The sequence below is a fragment of the Camelus bactrianus genome, chromosome 18, assembly GCF_048773025.1.
Source record: "Camelus bactrianus isolate YW-2024 breed Bactrian camel chromosome 18, ASM4877302v1, whole genome shotgun sequence".
Lineage (NCBI taxonomy): Eukaryota > Metazoa > Chordata > Mammalia > Artiodactyla > Camelidae > Camelus > Camelus bactrianus.
The window spans coordinates 28,280,274-28,299,078 of NC_133556.1; the positions used below are offsets into that span (position 1 = coordinate 28,280,274).

Sequence of the window (18,805 nt, forward strand, 5' to 3'; positions counted from 1 at the left end):
ACAGGGTCACTGCAGACCCCACACACAGAGGTGGTGACCTGTCATTCTTATTTGTCATCAGATCAAATGTGGAACACACATTTTTGAGCCTCAGCTCCAGGCCAGGTGCTGGCTGGAAGGAGACAAATCTGGGCCCCACCCAGAAGCCACGTCCTAGTAGGGTTCCGGGCACCCCCACCCCCACCACTGTGCCTCAGTCTCCCCCAACCAAAGAGGGGAGCACTGACCGAACGGGTCTCTGAGGGGACCCCCCAAGCATGGGCGTAGGAGTTGGGCAGGGAGCTGGGGTGGGAAACAGGGGCAGGAAAGTCCCAGCCCCTCCCAGGGACCCTAATCAGCTGAGTCATCAGGCCCTGACAGGACAGAGGACAGTTAGGAACGGGCGGCCCCAGGCTGAGCAGCTGGTGCTGTGCCCATCTGATCTGTGGTGGAGACCATGGGACCCAGGAGCAGGTGGGGGGACAGGGACCTTGGAGAGAGGGTTTGGCAGAGAGACTCCAGTCATGGGGACCTGTATTATCTCCACTGGGCTCAGTCTGGGCCTCAAACTGTATTTCTTTTTTTTTTTAATATCAATTTTAAAAATAGTTTTAAGTTTATAGAGAAATTGCAAAGGCAGTATAGACATACCCATATACTCCACACCCAAGCTCCTCTCTTACTTAAACAGTTTACATCGGTAGGGGTCAGTCAATTAATTATGAATGGCTATGATGCATTATATTAACTACACTACACAGTTTACTCACACTTCCTTACTTTCCCCCTAGTGTCCTCTTTCTGCCCCAGGCTCCCGTCCCGGTCCCTCGTGGCATTTAACTGCCTTGTCTCCCTGGGCTCCTCTGGGCTGGGACAGAGTCTCGGACTCCAGGGTCATCAATGTGTGTTTCCTGCCTCAGTCCCAGAATCAGTCCCACAATCATTTCTCCAAGGAGACTGGGTCCTTTTACTGGAGAAGGACTTAGAGGCCCCAATCCAGGCACGGGGTGTGCTCGCTGCTCTTGCGTTGTCATCGACCCGAGGTACCCTCGGCTGACAGCGCGAGGATGTGTTGTGTGTCCTAACTGCTGTGTATACGCGTATCCATGATATCTTTAAGTGCATCCATCTGTGTCTACATGAGGCTAAACAGGACCTCAGACTCCGGTCTCCACCATCAGCACAGGGGTCCCTCCATGCTCCGCCTCTGCTGACCTGAAACCTCCCGCCCAAAAGCGAGAAGCCCGGCTCCCACGGCAGTCACTGGACGGCAATGTGGGAACCACTCCCTGCGCCATGTAGGGACTGACTTCATCAACAGAGTGTGTGCTGTGTACAGAGACTCAGGCATCACCGTGTCCCCAGGGAGGTGATGTCCCACGTATATGACTCTGTGGGTTGTCCTGCCACCATTGCCCTCGGGTCTGGTTGCAGGGCTGCACCTTAGGAGGTTGATCCCTCACCGGATGATGGACTTCTGGCTGTATCCTATTGGGGGCCATATCAACAAAGCTGCCATGAACTATGCCGTTTAAGTCTTTAGGTGGACGGCTCAGCTTGCTTTGACTATTTCCCCACACAAGAGGATTCCCTGCTCCAGTCACATCCATCCCATCCCCTCTCAGGGCCTGGGGATACTCAGAAACCACGACCCGGTGATGGGTGATGCTGAGACTCTGGGGGTTTTTCTGGGACAGAGCTGGAGAATGCGTGTACACACACACGCACGCACACATGGGCTCACACGTGAGCTCACACGCACACACGTGTGCACAATCACACGTGCGCTCACACACGAGCACACATGTATAGCCACAGTCGCATGCACACGCGTGCACACCCAAAAGCACACACGTGCACACACGTGAGCACACACGGGCTCACACAGCCCACATCTATAGTTCTCTCCCTGCACTGAAACCACCATCTCGGCTCAGAGGTGGGAGAGGAGAGGACGGTGTGACCACAGCAAGACCATCCAGTGTTTCACGGTGGGTGTGGCAGTGTCTCCCTTTAATCTGCACCTTCCTCATGAGTGAGCAGGTGCCTCTTCTCACATGCTTCTTGGTGGCTGTTCACCAGGTGGAGGGTCTGCACCAGCTGCTGCCCTTTTTAATCACCTTGGCTGTCGTCCCAGGCAGTTGTAGGGGTTCCTTCCTCCCTCTCTCCCTCCTTCTACATGTGGGCACAAGTCCTTTAGCAGATATAGGTATTGTGTATATTCCTCTCCGCTTGATGGATAAAGTTTCATTTCCTTAAAAGTGTCGCTCGAAGGGCAGCTTGTAAATTTTGGCCAAGTCCCAGTTACCACCTTTCTCCTGTGTCCATTAGTGCTTTTTGAGTCCCCTCTGCCTTTCGCCAGGCTGGCAAGAGGTTCTGCTATGGTTTCTCCTAGGTGTCTTACAGGGTTAATGTCTGCATTTAAGTCTAGGATCCACTCTGAACTGATTTTTATATGTCATGGGGTAAGCACTGAGGCTTGTGTCTTTTCCCGTACAGATTACACAGCTGTTCCAGAAACGAGTGTTAAGGCCATCCTTTCCCTGTCTGGAAAGCAACTGATCATGTATGTGTGGGTCTCTTACTGGGCTGTGATTTTATTCATCTGCACATTACCCTACACTAATACGGCACACTCTCTGGTTACTGTAGCATTATATTAAGTCATCAAGGGCTCGTGTGCAGTTCACACTGTGCGTCGATGCCTGGGGTCCCATATGTGGCTTCGTGTCTGGGCGAATCCACAAAGCATACCCGCTTCCCCCATGCCTCTACATCTTGTCCCCTCCCCAGAGCCCCTGCCCCACCCCCTAGAGTGGACGGAGACTTGTTCCAGGACCAGCTGACCCAGAGTGTGGTCCCCATCGGCCCAACATCCTCCATGCCTGGGGCTCTGGGGATGCCTTCCAGGTGAGCCTAGGTGGGTGAATTGGAGGATGGGGACTCCTCAACTCTGCGGCATCCTGGTCCTCACCCAACACTTCCCCAAAGACGAGCAGGAGGGCTTCTGCTTGGCCAGGGAGAGTACCTGGCAACAGGCAGCGTGGTGAGCTGGGTGAGGGCTGTGCAAGCCCCTCTGACTCCCCTGTCCTGGTCTCTGCAGGGCCTGGGTTGGCTCTCCAGCCCTCCTGGCCCTCCCACCCTCCAACTCTTGACCCATGACCCCTCCCTAGCACGGGCACGGAGGGCGTGAGCCACACGCTGGGCCTGGAAGGAGGACCGCTGCAGCAGCCCTGGGTCCAGCCCAGCTCAGTGTCTTCTCCCCGTGGGAACTGAGGCCGAGGTCACACGCAGGAGGGTCTGCAGACCCCAGAGCTCCAGATCTAGCTGGGCACCCCACGCTCACCCTGCATGGCTGCTGGCTCCTCTCAGGCTATTACCTAGACCCGGTAAGCAGGTAAGGGGTGGGAGGAAGCCAGCCCCTCCCCCTGCACCTGCCCAGCCCCATCTGGCAGGTGCTAAGGGGCCTCTGCTTTGCACAGCCAGGCGCTTCCCCTAGTGGACACACAGGGGACGGGGGGACTCCGGAGGGAGCTGGGCTCAGGACAGAAATAAACCTGCTTTATTCCTGGGTGACATGATCGCATACATAGAAGAGTCGGAGTCTTCTACAAACCCCGGAATAAGCGAATCTGGTGAGGCTGTGAGACACAAAATCAATATGCGGAAAATACTGTGTTCCTAAATATCACCCACCCATGAAAATCATACTACTACTTGCCATAGAATTAAAAACAAACCAACAAAATCTAGTTATTCATTTAAAGAAAGGTGTGCGAAGTCTCTACACCAGAAAGTACGAGGCATCGCTGAGAAAAAGCTTTAAAGCCCTAAAGAGATAGGGATATGTCATGTTTCTGGACTAACAGATCAGTTCGACCCATTTTGACTTAGAGTGTCAGGAAATCCAAGTCAACATCCCATCAGCCTTCCTTCTTGCAGACATTGACAGTCTGATTCTAAAATTAATATGAAAATGTGAAGAACCTGGAAGAGCCAAGACAATTTTGAGGAAAAAGGCAATGATGCCCCACCCATGCTCTCCAACTTCAAAACAGTCTAGAGTTATCGTAACTAAGGCGGTGCGTTGGGGAAGGACGCACGCACAGATAAAAGGAACAGAACAGAGCAGATAGAGATCCAAAAATGACAGGGCCACCTGATTAACGAGAACAATGTCACCGATACTGAATGGGTAACGGGTGGCCTCTTCAATAAATGGTGCTGGGCTGATAAGATAAGCATGTGGGGAGAAGTGAGACTTGGGCTCCCCTTCACATCAGACACAAAGATTAATCCGAGATGGTTTATGTGAAGTGTGGGTGTTGATACTATGAAGCTTGCAAAGCAAAGCAGGACAGTATCTGCATTACTGTGGAATTGTTCCCACCATGAAGGGCAGTGGGCTACCAGCGCACCCACCGCCCCGGGTGAACCTCAGCACTGATCCACTGAGCACACGAGGCAATTCGGCACGGACGGCGGTCCGTGCTCAGTGCTAGGACCAGCAAAACTGCCTATGGTGGCAAAATGATGACAGCGGCTGCCTCCGGGGGTGGAGGAGGGTCTTGACTAGGAGACGTGAGCAAACATTCCGGGTGATGACAATGTTGGATATCTTGTTTTGGGTGGTGATTTCACAGGTGCTACAGTCGTCGAACCGCATTGAATTCGGTTGTATGTCAGCATATCTCAGTCTACAAATCCATATGTGTGTGTATATAGACTTCGGGTTTCTGCTCGGACAGGTAGACAGCTTGGAAGTTGCTGCTTCTGTCCTAACAACGAGAAAATGCAGAACACACTGAAAGGCAAGGGAAGCCCCATTGGAGGTCACAGGGCAAACCACTGTCCCCAAACTGGAGAGATGGATGATCAGAGAGAAGCTTGCACGGTGAGCAGAAGCTGTGCAGCCTGAGAACAGGCACAGAGCAGTTGTTGGACACTCAGCCTGGGCGGGGGAGGGTCCCAGTCTCCTGGGGTGCCAGTCTTGGGGATGCTTGCACTTTGATGGGTTTTCCCTCCAGGAGCTCCACCAGGCTGTCAGGGAGAAGATCTGAGAAACAACCCTTCAGGCTTCAGGCAGAAGGAGGAGAAATAACCCATGAGAAATGCACCCAGAGCTTTCTGTTCTCTGTCACAGAAGCCTGCCTTCAAGGAAAACCACGTTACCAGACCCAGGGCAGGACCGGTAGACCACTCAGCCGCCTCCAGCCTTCCTCTCAGCCCAGGGACCAAAGCCCACCAAAACACGGAGATTTGCTCATGGGATATGAGAGCCCTTCCCCAGCCTCATCCACAGGGTTCGGGCATATTAACACTGGATCACAGCTGGGAGGACTCTGCACGTGGATTCTATTTGAGGAAAATCTTCCAGGGAAACCAAAGGCAACAGGAGAGGCACAACCAGGACACCAGAGAAGTATGAAGCCTCACAAACAGTGGACACAGCCCAAGGCCAGCCAGGTAAACATAAATCCTCACACGAAACACCTATTTACCTCCTGTTAGCTGGTACATCGTGTCCACTTTCCTCCAAAATATCACAAAGCACGCTAAAAGGCAATAAAGGCAGTCGGAAGTGACAAAGCAAGCAATAAAGCCAGACCCCGACATGGCAGAGACTGGGAACTGTCAGACTGAGACCTTAAAATAGCTATGATCACATGCTCAGGCCGCTAATGGAAAAAGTGAACGCCATGCAGGAACAGATGGGTAATGTAATTTCTTTTCATGCTTGGTAACTTTTTAACTTATTGCACATTGTGGCAAAATACACGTAACATGAACTTTACCATTTTAGCCATTTTCTGTGTCCAGTTCAGCAGTGTAAAATGCATTCACCTTGCTGTAAGCCTCTCTCCAGAACTGCTTTCCTCTTACAAAACTGAAGCTCTGTCCGGATTAAACAACCCCTCCCCCAGCCCGTGGCACCCAACTTTCTACTTTCTGTCTCTATGAATTTGACACCTCTAGGGACCTCATGCGAGCAGAATCATATAGAATTTGTCCTCTTGTGTCTATGCCTGGTGGCTTTAAATTGGATGCCAGACCTGGTGTCCACTGTGTGCTTGGTGGCTGCATTTTGCTATGTGAGCTGAAAGACTGTGAGGCTGTATTCCGGCATTCCGTTAAGTAATCTGGAATCCCTCAGATCCTTCTGAGGCTTGCTTACAAACTTTCTTAGGGTGGGTCCAGAGAAGCCGTTACTCTACGGCTAATTCCACTCCAATGCGAAGATGACAGGACTTTGCCAGTGCAGGGTCTTAGGAGGTTTCTCCGATCGACCGGCAGAACATGACATATTCCCAGCCTTGTGTGAGCTCCAGGAATCCATCTGCCTGCTCCCCTCAGATGGATCTCATCCCTGACCTCCTTCCTGACGTTGATGCTTTCCTCCCAGGCATTCGGAGGACGCCACTGGACCCCTCTGTGGGTTTCTGCAACCCGCTGTGCACAAGGACCTCCTCCCTGGAGTTCTGGCTGCCTTTGCCTTCCCACCCTGCGCTGGGGCCTGGAAGCTGCCTCCAGGGGAGGCTGTGGTCATTGTACATCTCCCCTCATCCTTATCCTTCTCTCAGGGACAGCCCCGTGCTGCCTCTCAAGTGTGTCAGTAATCGGTATTTCATGTACTTGCCCCAGTGTCCAGCTGTCTACCCTAGGGGGTCACAGGTAGAAACTATTACCCCATCTTGGCCGGAAGCTGTTGTCTGTGGCTGGGGATCCTTACTGACCACACAGGGCTGGATTCAGAAAGGTAGAGATGGCCTATGGCACACGTTACCCTCAAGCAGAACGACCGCCTCACAGAGCAGAACCTCTTCTTTCTGCTCACGAGAACCACGCTTGGAGTGTACTGAGTGGGAGACCTTGAGGGTCCTGCATTGGCCATGTCCTCTGCCTTTCTGTGCTTATGTCCCTGACCTCACAAGGGCCATTAACTCCAAGTAGTTTGGAAGACGTCAGGCAGCACTCCGGGTACACGAGCTCTCTCTCTCAAGCATGGGTGGCAGGGTGGCCGTGCCTGTCGTGGAAGGTGAGTGCTGTGGGACCAGGCCCCTCAGTGGTGGACAGGTCCTTCCTTCACTCAGCTGTCACCATCGCTGCAGAAGACAGAATTTCCCCACAGACATCACAGACAGACATGGTGTCAACTCTAATCTCCAAGCTCCCTCTGTTATCCCCAGAGCCCATCCATGGGTAGGTCCACCCCAGGTCCCTCCTTCCACCTCAGGGCTGCAGCCTGACCCAACCCCAGTTTCTTCTGACTCCCCCTGTCCGCAGCAGGCTGAGGCGCTCTGGGCATCCCCCAGCTTCCTCTCTCGAGAACTTCCCCCTGACACTTCTCACTTCAGGTCCTACCTCAACACAGTGACTTGCAGTGCCAGGAGAGGCAGGACCCCAAAGACCTCAGCCATGGCCAGAGACTTCCACAGGGGCGACCCCTGGAGCTGGCTGCATCCACCAGCGTTCACTCATTCACTCATCCATTCATTCCACAGTTACGAATCCACAGTAAAGTCAAAGAGGTCATTTGTTTCAGGGCCCTTGATGGACACCAACTGTGGACAGCACCTCTCGCCAATCTCATGGGACACATCCTTGCAACACAGGGTACTATGTCTCAGGACCTTGCAAATTTGAACCTCAAGATGATTGCCCAGTTTAGACTGCATTTTCCTTATAGGTGGCATCATTTTATGTGCCCACGGTCGCTTACATTTCCTCAATAAATTGTTTATTTGGTTATTATTGATTTTATTTTCAACTTTTTGTTATTACTCAGTTGCAGAGTGAGGAGGTGGTCCTTGAGAACTAAGGATACTCACCCTGTGAGGGTCTTCCCGAGGACCCAGGTGTTGCCCCAGAACCCAGAGCTTTGTCCTCAGGTGCTACGGAATCTCCGGAACCCCAGCAGACTGAGCCTCCCACGCCACCTGGTGACCCCCCAGGGGAGGGACAGGGGCTTCACCTCACAGTCCTCCAGGGCCCCTTGAAGAAATGGTCCCCCCCTCACCACCCGCATCCCGGGCGACAGTGTAGTTGAGCCCGTGTTACTCAGGGTGCAGTACTCACTGACTTGGGTCCTGGGGTTGGGTGCACCCAGCAGGGTGGTGGCCCCAGGTTGTGCCATCCATGGACCCCAGGTTGGGCCCCACTATAGGCAGAAGAACCGGGAGAGCATTAGCCCAGTTTGGGTGATTCTGACACTGTTCCGGTTGCAGCGAAGCCTGGGGAGCCTGCGGCCCGAAGCCTCCCTCCCGTCCATTCAGGTTTGGAACTTCTGAGTTTGCCGCCCTGGTCTGAGGCCAGGTTGCAGCCTGGTCATAAGTCCTGTAATGAGGGCTGTGTCCAAGGGACAAGGACCAGAAAACGACCACAAGGAGAAAGACAGAGCCCGCCCAGCAGAGCCCTATACTCACATCCACTTAATTTTATAGGGAACACGCTTGGGGCCACTTGTACTTTCTGGATGGCCACTCCGTCCCCAAGGCCACGCGGCCACGCTTCATGTCACTCACATTTGTTTGTCTCCACCCCTCATCGCTCCCCTCTGTGCTCACTCCCCACTTCTGTCCCCCTCAGCATTTGGAGAACACCCCTGACTGGACTCTCGGAAATGGCCAGGCACCAGGGAGTGGGGACAGTGCAGTGAGTCCCCTCTGCCCGTGGGGCCTGGGCCGAGAGTTTCAGATGATGCTGCCTTGTTTCATTTCATTTCTTTGATAAATTCAGGTAATTTGAAGCAGAAAACCCACTTCACAAGTCAAGGGGACTTGGGATTGGGGGCAAAGCAAAGCAGAATAAATATTAACTTATTTAAGAAAAGCATTGGATTTCCACAGTCAGAATCCATTCCCTGCGTGGGAGGGTGGTGAGCCCATGGCCTGGGCAAGGGTAGAGTTGGGTGATGCCACCACCTACAGGGCTACGCGGTTCCACAGAATTCTCCTGTCTCCAGCAGTTCCCCTACTTGGGCAGATCTCAGATACAAAGGCCTCCTTCTGAGGGGAAAGTCGAGCTCACCTTGGCAGCTGGAACCACGTAACCGCATGGTGTCATTCACACACTGGAGAAATGAAGTGTGCTGCAGTGTAGGCAGAAGTTTCTCCCAGCAGAGATGGTGCTGGGTGGGCAGAGGGGGACCCCCACTGGTGGGGGGCCACCGGGGCTGGGGGGCCACCCTGCTCTCCACTGTCTCCCTCCCCTGACGCTAGACCCACCCTACGTCCTGCTGGCCTCTTGGCCCAGGGCTCTCATCTGCAGCCCCTCTGGTTAGATCCCCCACCCCTTACCCGGGAGAGCAGGAGAAGGGGGCCAGGTCAGGATAGCACTTGTGATCCTTTGAGCTGAACGGTGGCTGTGACCACGGTGGGGGACTGTGCCCACACAGAGCTGGTCCAAGATGGGGCCTTCCCTCCACGCAGCACAGCAGGAGCCCGCCGCAGCCGGAAGTCCTCCTGACCCACCTCGGCCGCCTCCGAGCTAGTCTAGGTGGTGGGAGGTGCCTTCAAGGGCCCTACCTGGCTGAGGCCAGGGCCTATTTGCTCTGACCCAGCTGAGCAGTGAATCCCAACATAGGGCCCGAGGGCTGCCCAGCAGGTGTGGGGGTGGGGTGCTGGGGCTCCCTCTGGTGGACACATGGGGACCTGCAGGAGCTCGAGGTGTAGGCTGTCCCTGCAGGGTGGGCTTGGGGAACATGGCTGGACCTGGAGCTCTAGGGTTTTCAGACCCTCCTGCATGTGACCTTGGCCTCAGTTCCTACGGGGAAAAGACACTGAGCTTGGCCAGACCCAGGGCTGCTGTCCTGTTCTTTCCCCAGGGCCAACATGTGGCCTACCCGCTCCGTCACCTTATCAGGGAGGGGTCATGGGTCAAGGGTCAGAGGACAGGAAGGCGGAAGAGCCAACTAGGCTCTGTGTAGAAGCAGCGATGTGGGCCAGTCACAGCGGCCACAGCCCTCACCCACCTGACCAAGACGCCTGCAACCAGGTACTGTTCCCTGGTCAACTAAAGGTCCTCTGTGTCAGGCTGTGTGCAGAGTAAGGTGAGACCAGGATGCCAGGGAGTCAAGGAGTCCCCTTCCTCCACCTTTCCCACCTGGACTCACCTAGCAGGCACCCGAGGGCCCCCAACACACAGCATGTCCCGCCAATGGGGGCCGCCCCCGGGGCCAAGTAGTCATGGCTACAGGTCTCTGGGAGGGTGGGGCAGGGGGACTGGGGGGCATGTAGAGATTCTGGGGAAGGGGACAGGCTGCAGAGAAACAGAGCGACCTGGGTGTGGGAGCAATGCTTTGAATCTTGACCCCGTTTCTGGGACCTGTTGCCCCTAGAATCACCTAAATGGCCTGTGTCGCTTTCTGTGTTACAAACCCTGATGCCACTCACCAAAGAGACATAAGCCAGTGTGCTGAGAAGTGAGCCCTGGGGACAACGGACAGAGGCTGGGGCCATGCCCACAGCAAGGCTCGGGGCTCAGGGGCCGTGCCCTGACCCCTTCCCTCTCCCTCAGTGACACCTGTAGCCAGAAACACAGCGAACACCATGTCTGCTCACGATGCACTTTAATGAGGATTAGTAATCCCTGCCTGCACCCTGGGCCAGGCAGGGAGGGGCTCAGGGCAGGTGGGTCAGCACAGGGGGCAAGGGCAGGTGTGGGTATGGCACCACCCCAGCAGGAAGTAGTGGTGTGGGGACAGCAGGGGCCTGACTTCTCCGCCAACCCCGGTGACAGCCCCCAGGACCGGGCTCAGGGCTTCTTGGGGACGTACTGGTAGATCCAGTCCAAGTAGGAGGTGACACGGGTGTAGACGCCTGGCCTTTCAGTCTGAGCACAGCCTTCACCCCAGCTGACCACGCCTGCCTGCAGCCAGGTGCCCTTCGTCTTGCAGACCAGGGGCCCTCCAGAGTCACCCTGCGAGGGGAGGGAGTGGTCAGACTTGGCTTCGTGGCCCCTGAGGCTGTGGGCTGCAGGGGAGAGGCGGCCCACCTGGCAGGAGTCGTGTCCTTCTCTCCCGGCACAGAGCATGTCGTCGAGGATAATTGGGAAGTCGTCTGCGGTGGAGAGGCCAGCGTGGTACTGCTCGTCACAGACGCTGTTTTCCACGATGGGCACCTGCACTTGCTTCAGGGGAAACGGCGGTGGCAGGGGCTCTGGGGTGAGAAGAGAGGGAGGATGAGGAAGCCTAGGGGTGGGGCCGACTCAGCCAAGCCTGTCACTGACACCGAGGGGCGGGGGGGCGGGGGTCCAGGCAGGACTGAGGAGCCTGGCTGAGGCCTCTTCTGTTCCAGGGCCTGGTGTCTCCCAGGACACCCAGGGATGAGCCCTTTCCCTTTCATGGCTGGACCTGATCCTTGGCCTCATTTAAGGCCCATTCAGGGAAGGGAAAGGCGCAGGGGTCCTGGGGTTGGCAGCACCGCAGCCCAATCTCCCCTCGGCTCCGCAGCCTCCAGTGTGAGTGGGGGCCGGGATCTTGGGTTCCCCCCAGGCCTGCCTCCTGGCCAGCCTCTGGCGCCAGACTCAGTTTCCCACTTTGTGTAGGGGCATTGGGGCACAATGCTGCATCGTCAGCGGACCTCGAGCAGTGACCTGTTTGGGTTACTTTTGCAGGACCCTGAGGACACATTTCAGGGCTACTGTTCATGCTAAATGTCCCCAAGGCTTGGCCCTGAATTGTGAATAAAGGGGCACAAGACTGTTCGAGAGAAGTGGAGGCGGTGCTGGAGGGGTGAGACCAAGCTGCACCCAACCCCACCCTCACACCTCTGTCTCCTTGTCCACGGGCACAGGGACAAGATGCACGCCGCCCCGTTTAGCGGTTAGTGGTAATAGTAAGACACTTTCTGTGTGTGGTTTTTCTCTTTCCTCACATCATATCCATGAAATACCAACTGTGACTGTGCCCATTTCATGCAAGGAGAAACTGAGGCACAGAGGTGCTGACTGACTTCCCCAGGCATCTAGAGCAGGGACTGGATCTGGTGGGCTTTTGGCACAAACTGCGTCCCAACAACTCTCCCTCTGCCCAGAGTCTTCAAACCCCACCCCATGAGCCAGCCCATCTGGACCCTGTTTCCCAGAGGAAGCCCCAGAGGGTGAACTGCAATGTGACCAGTACTCCCAACAGCTGTCCTCAATGCTCACGTTTACTGGCCACGTCGCCCCAGCCTGTCACCCAGCACTGTGACCCTGGAGGGAATGTCTCTGAGGCAGGGGGCAAGGTGACCGGATGGACGTGGCTGGAGATGTTCACGGGGTCCTTGAGCTCCAGCAGGGCGATGTCCGCCCCATTCTCAGCTGTGTAGTAGTTGGGGTGGGGGATGATCCGGCTGACGGGCAGCAGCCTGTCCTGGTAGTAGAGGTGCTGCTCCCGCAGCTGCACCCTGAACCTTGTGGGGTCCTCCATTTTCCTGGGGAGAGAGGCACCTACTCAGGGGCTGAGCAGCCTCTGGGACACCCAGGAGTGTGGCTGGAGCCCCAGGCCCACCCCCAGGCCCGCCCCCACATGCCAGGACTCGGGGAGACTCACGGTCCGATGCAGTGTGCTGCGGTCAGCACCCACTTGGGGTGGATCAGGGAGCCCCCGCAGATGTGTTGCCAGGACTTCTTGCCTGATCTGAGGCTCACCTGCCAGGGCCACCTGCTCCCAGGGGCCTCATGCCCCCCTACGATGCCTGCTCGCTCCAAGGCCTGGCCTGGGGCTGGGGAAGGAAGCACCTTCAGGACAGGACCCAGCCTGGCCACTGGGCTCAGGTCTCCCCTGTGCCAGCACAACCCTGGGCTTCTCTGAACCCACCCACCCAAGGCCGGGCCTGTGCGGGGTTGGGGTGAGGGGACCGAGATGAATGAGCCCGGGATCAGGACTCACCAGGGGCCGAGTGGACCAGGCTCACCAGGAGGGGCAGTGCCAGCACCAGTAGACTGGGCATCTGGAAGGAGCAAGGAGGGGCAGCAGGAGCGTGGCTGAGGGTCTCCAGGGTGGAGGGTGCAGCTAGAGGCGGGGTCACCCGGGGATCAGGGGGTCAGACCAGGCTAGGGGTCTGGGTTCTCAGTGCTCCAGATCTGAGGTGCGGACACCCTGCTCCACAGTGTCACCCAGATGTCGGGGTCCTGGTGGGGCTCCTCACCTTGGCCTGTCCCTGCTGCTGTTTCCCCAGCCGGGCTTCCCCCACCCATTTATCCTTACAGAGCAAGACAGGGTCGGAGGAGGGGTGCTGGCCCTCCAATCCAGAGTGGAGGAAGTGGATGACTCAGACCCAGGGCCCAAGTCCCCCTGCCTGGAAGGGGCCCTGCCCCCTCGGCCCCGGACGGTAGCCCCACGTCCTCCCTGAGGTCCGACAACGTCCATCTCCAGGTGTTATCTGAACAGTTAACGCTGCAATCGGCGGAACCTTGTTATCTGGGGATCTGAGTACCATCAGCAGAGGAACAGGCAGATGGAAGTGATGGGGAGACAGCAGGAGAGGCCGGTGCCAGCTTCCCTTGGATACTCCCCCACCGGGCCCTGCCAGCACTGTCCCCAGCCCTGCAAGGCCAGGGTGACCATTGTCCCTCCCTGTCCACTCACTTCACCTCCTCACTGTTCTCTGGGCCTTCTGGTCACCTCATGGCCTCCTGGATCCCTTCTTCCCCAACACACCACCACCTGGGTGGCCCCTCATTTACCCCAGGGGAGCTTGCCCTGCTTCTACCCTGACCAGAGACACTAGCCTAGCTCTTGGGCCTCCCTGTCCCTGGGTGTGTCTCTTCACACTCCAGAGGTGTACTCAACTGGATTTCTTAAGGGATCACACCCTTAGAGATTGGCAGTCTGTCCAGCGCCATCTCAGGCCTCCCTCTAGCAGATTTTATTCCTTACTCATTCTCTTAACAAACTTGCCCCAGGGCATCCAGGTGCTGCATCTGGTCCACCAGATGGACGGAGATGGGATCCCAGAAGCCCACAGTGGGTGGTGTTGGTGATGGTGTAGGGACAACAGGGTGACATCCTGGTGCCCAAGGCTTGCAGGGTACAAGGCTGGGCTTTGGGAGGGCAGAGGGCCCGCACCTCCAAAAAAAGGTCTGAGGTCTGGGAGGAGGACCAATCAGTAGCTGGTGGATGTGAAGGCTCTGATTTGCTAATATTGGACTAATCAGAGAGGCCCTGGATCCTCCCCTTGTGGGGCCATAGCAGGTGGGAGGGAACTAGGTGATTGGAAGGAGTTAACAGACCCCACCTTGGTCCTCGAGAGGAATTTCACAAGGTGAGTATCCTTAGTTCTTAAGGACAACCTCCTCACTCTGCAATAAAGTAGTAACAAAAAGTTGAAGCCCCTCGTACATGAAATACCGATTACTGACACACTTGAGAGGCAGCACGGGGCTGTCCCTGAGAGAAGGATAAGGATGAGGGGAGATGTACAATGACCACAGCCTCCCCTGGAGGCAGCTTCCAGGCCCCAGCGCAGGGTGGGAAGGCAAAGGCAGCCAGAACTCCAGGGAGGAGGTCCTTGTGCACAGCGGGTTGCAGAAACCCACAGAGGGGTCCAGTGGCGTCCTCCGAATGCCTGGGAGGAAAGCATCAACGTCAGGAAGGAGGTCAGGGATGAGATCCATCTGAGGGGAGCAGGCAGATGGATTCCTGGAGCTCACACAAGGCTGGGAATATGTCATGTTCTGCCGGTCGATCGGAGAAACCTCCTAAGACCCTGCACTGGCAAAGTCCTGTCATCTTCGCATTGGAGTGGAATTAGCCGTAGAGTAACGGCTTCTCTGGACCCACCCTAAGAAAGTTTGTAAGCAAGCCTCAGAAGGATCTGAGGGATTCCAGATTACTTAACGGAATGCCGGAATACAGCCTCACAGTCTTTCAGCTCACATAGCAAAATGCAGCCACCAAGCACACAGTGGACACCAGGTCTGGCATCCAATTTAAAGCCACCAGGCATAGACACAAGAGGACAAATTCTATATGATTCTGCTCGCATGAGGTCCCTAGAGGTGTCAAATTCATAGAGACAGAAAGTAGAAAGTTGGGTGCCACGGGCTGGGGGAGGGGTTGTTTAATCCGGACAGAGCTTCAGTTTTGTAAGAGGAAAGCAGTTCTGGAGAGAGGCTTACAGCAAGGTGAATGCATTTTACACTGCTGAACTGGACACAGAAAATGGCTAAAATGGTAAAGTTCATGTTACGTGTATTTTGCCACAATGTGCAATAAGTTAAAAAGTTACCAAGCATGAAAAGAAATTACATTACCCATCTGTTCCTGCATGGCGTTCACTTTTTCCATTAGCGGCCTGAGCATGTGATCATAGCTATTTTAAGGTCTCAGTCTGACAGTTCCCAGTCTCTGCCATGTCGGGGTCTGGCTTTATTGCTTGCTTTGTCACTTCCGACTGCCTTTATTGCCTTTTAGCGTGCTTTGTGATATTTTGGAGGAAAGTGGACACGATGTACCAGCTAACAGGAGGTAAATAGGTGTTTCGTGTGAGGATTTATGTTTACCTGGCTGGCCTTGGGCTGTGTCCACTGTTTGTGAGGCTTCATACTTCTCTGGTGTCCTGGTTGTGCCTCTCCTGTTGCCTTTGGTTTCCCTGGAAGATTTTCCTCAAATAGAATCCACGTGCAGAGTCCTCCCAGCTGTGATCCAGTGTTAATATGCCCGAACCCTGTGGATGAGGCTGGGGAAGGGCTCTCATATCCCATGAGCAAATCTCCGTGTTTTGGTGGGCTTTGGTCCCTGGGCTGAGAGGAAGGCTGGAGGCGGCTGAGTGGTCTACCGGTCCTGCCCTGGGTCTGGTAACGTGGTTTTCCTTGAAGGCAGGCTTCTGTGACAGAGAACAGAAAGCTCTGGGTGCATTTCTCATGGGTTATTTCTCCTCCTTCTGCCTGAAGCCTGAAGGGTTGTTTCTCAGATCTTCTCCCTGACAGCCTGGTGGAGCTCCTGGAGGGAAAACCCATCAAAGTGCAAGCATCCCCAAGACTGGCACCCCAGGAGACTGGGACCCTCCCCCGCCCAGGCTGAGTGTCCAACAACTGCTCTGTGCCTGTTCTCAGGCTGCACAGCTTCTGCTCACCGTGCAAGCTTCTCTCTGATCATCCATCTCTCCAGTTTGGGGACAGTGGTTTGCCCTGTGACCTCCAATGGGGCTTCCCTTGCCTTTCAGTGTGTTCTGCATTTTCTCGTTGTTAGGACAGAAGCAGCAACTTCCAAGCTGTCTACCTGTCCGAGCAGAAACCCGAAGTCTATATACACACACATATGGATTTGTAGACTGAGATATGCTGACATACAACCGAATTCAATGCGGTTCGACGACTGTAGCACCTGTGAAATCACCACCCAAAACAAGATATCCAACATTGTCATCACCCGGAATGTTTGCTCACGTCTCCTAGTCAAGACCCTCCTCCACCCCCGGAGGCAGCCGCTGTCATCATTTTGCCACCATAGGCAGTTTTGCTGGTCCTAGCACTGAGCACGGACCGCCGTCCGTGCCGAATTGCCTCGTGTGCTCAGTGGATCAGTGCTGAGGTTCACCCGGGGCGGTGGGTGCGCTGGTAGCCCACTGCCCTTCATGGTGGGAACAATTCCACAGTAATGCAGATACTGTCCTGCTTTGCTTTGCAAGCTTCATAGTATCAACACCCACACTTCACATAAACCATCTCGGATTAATCTTTGTGTCTGATGTGAAGGGGAGCCCAAGTCTCACTTCTCCCCACATGCTTATCTTATCAGCCCAGCACCATTTATTGAAGAGGCCACCCGTTACCCATTCAGTATCGGTGACATTGTTCTCGTTAATCAGGTGGCCCTGTCATTTTTGGATCTCTATCTGCTCTGTTCTGTTCCTTTTATCTGTGCGTGCGTCCTTCCCCAACGCACCGCCTTAGTTACGATAACTCTAGACTGTTTTGAAGTTGGAGAGCATGGGTGGGGCATCATTGCCTTTTTCCTCAAAATTGTCTTGGCTCTTCCAGGTTCTTCACATTTTCATATTAATTTTAGAATCAGACTGTCAATGTCTGCAAGAAGGAAGGCTGATGGGATGTTGACTTGGATTTCCTGACACTCTAAGTCAAAATGGGTCGAACTGATCTGTTAGTCCAGAAACATGACATATCCCTATCTCTTTAGGGCTTTAAAGCTTTTTCTCAGCGATGCCTCGTACTTTCTGGTGTAGAGACTTCGCACACCTTTCTTTAAATGAATAACTAGATTTTGTTGGTTTGTTTTTAATTCTATGGCAAGTAGTAGTATGATTTTCATGGGTGGGTGATATTTAGGAACACAGTATTTTCCGCATATTGATTTTGTGTCTCACAGCCTCACCAGATTCGCTTATTCCGGGGTTTGTAGAAGACTCCGACTCTTCTATGTATGCGATCATGTCACCCAGGAATAAAGCAGGTTTATTTCTGTCCTGAGCCCAGCTCCCTCCGGAGTCCCCCCGTCCCCTGTGTGTCCACTAGGGGAAGCGCCTGGCTGTGCAAAGCAGAGGCCCCTTAGCACCTGCCAGATGGGGCTGGGCAGGTGCAGGGGGAGGGGCTGGCTTCCTCCCACCCCTTACCTGCTTACCGGGTCTAGGTAATAGCCTGAGAGGAGCCAGCAGCCATGCAGGGTGAGCGTGGGGTGCCCAGCTAGATCTGGAGCTCTGGGGTCTGCAGACCCTCCTGCGTGTGACCTCGGCCTCAGTTCCCACGGGGAGAAGACACTGAGCTGGGCTGGACCCAGGGCTGCTGCAGCGGTCCTCCTTCCAGGCCCAGCGTGTGGCTCACGCCCTCCGTGCCCGTGCTAGGGAGGGGTCATGGGTCAAGAGTTGGAGGGTGGGAGGGCCAGGAGGGCTGGAGAGCCAACCCAGGCCCTGCAGAGACCAGGACAGGGGAGTCAGAGGGGCTTGCACAGCCCTCACCCAGCTCACCACGCTGCCTGTTGCCAGGTACTCTCCCTGGCCAAGCAGAAGCCCTCCTGCTCGTCTTTGGGGAAGTGTTGGGTGAGGACCAGGATGCCGCAGAGTTGAGGAGTCCCCATCCTCCAATTCACCCACCTAGGCTCACCTGGAAGGCATCCCCAGAGCCCCAGGCATGGAGGATGTTGGGCCGATGGGGACCACACTCTGGGTCAGCTGGTCCTGGAACAAGTCTCCGTCCACTCTAGGGGGTGGGGCAGGGGCTCTGGGGAGGGGACAAGATGTAGAGGCATGGGGGAAGCGGGTATGCTTTGTGGATTCGCCCAGACACGAAGCCACATATGGGACCCCAGGCATCGACGCACAGTGTGAACTGCACACGAGCCCTTGATGACTTAATATAATGCTACAGTAACCAGAGAGTGTGCCGTATTAGTGTAGGGTAATGTGCAGATGAATAAAATCACAGCCCAGTAAGAGACCCACACATACATGATCAGTTGCTTTCCAGACAGGGAAAGGATGGCCTTAACACTCGTTTCTGGAACAGCTGTGTAATCTGTACGGGAAAAGACACAAGCCTCAGTGCTTACCCCATGACATATAAAAATCAGTTCAGAGTGGATCCTAGACTTAAATGCAGACATTAACCCTGTAAGACACCTAGGAGAAACCATAGCAGAACCTCTTGCCAGCCTGGCGAAAGGCAGAGGGGACTCAAAAAGCACTAATGGACACAGGAGAAAGGTGGTAACTGGGACTTGGCCAAAATTTACAAGCTGCCCTTCGAGCGACACTTTTAAGGAAATGAAACTTTATCCATCAAGCGGAGAGGAATATACACAATACCTATATCTGCTAAAGGACTTGTGCCCACATGTAGAAGGAGGGAGAGAGGGAGGAAGGAACCCCTACAACTGCCTGGGACGACA

The 18,805-nt window shown here is 55.0% G+C and overlaps 1 protein-coding gene and 1 long non-coding RNA gene across 2 annotated transcripts; both read right to left on the reverse strand.

The window, feature by feature from the left end:
- Positions 1 to 8,074: 8,074 nt before the first annotated feature.
- Positions 8,075 to 10,500, reverse strand: LOC141573849 (uncharacterized). The gene is made up of 3 exons (XR_012500177.1): positions 10,371 to 10,500; positions 9,276 to 9,470; positions 8,075 to 9,049 (listed from the first exon to the last, which is right to left on the reverse strand). It is a non-coding gene; the product is annotated as an uncharacterized LOC141573849 (long non-coding RNA).
- A 29-nt stretch (positions 10,501 to 10,529) lies between these two features.
- On the reverse strand, positions 10,530 to 13,156 carry LOC105064937 (tryptase-like). The gene is made up of 6 exons (XM_074346621.1): positions 13,110 to 13,156; positions 12,851 to 12,911; positions 12,512 to 12,683; positions 12,127 to 12,392; positions 10,972 to 11,135; positions 10,530 to 10,896 (listed from the first exon to the last, which is right to left on the reverse strand). The coding sequence occupies exons 2-6, from the start codon at positions 12,909 to 12,911 to the stop codon at positions 10,732 to 10,734; spliced, it is 828 nt and encodes a 275-aa protein (XP_074202722.1). The 5' UTR covers positions 13,110 to 13,156; the 3' UTR covers positions 10,530 to 10,731.
- Between the last annotated feature and the right edge of the window lie 5,649 nt (positions 13,157 to 18,805).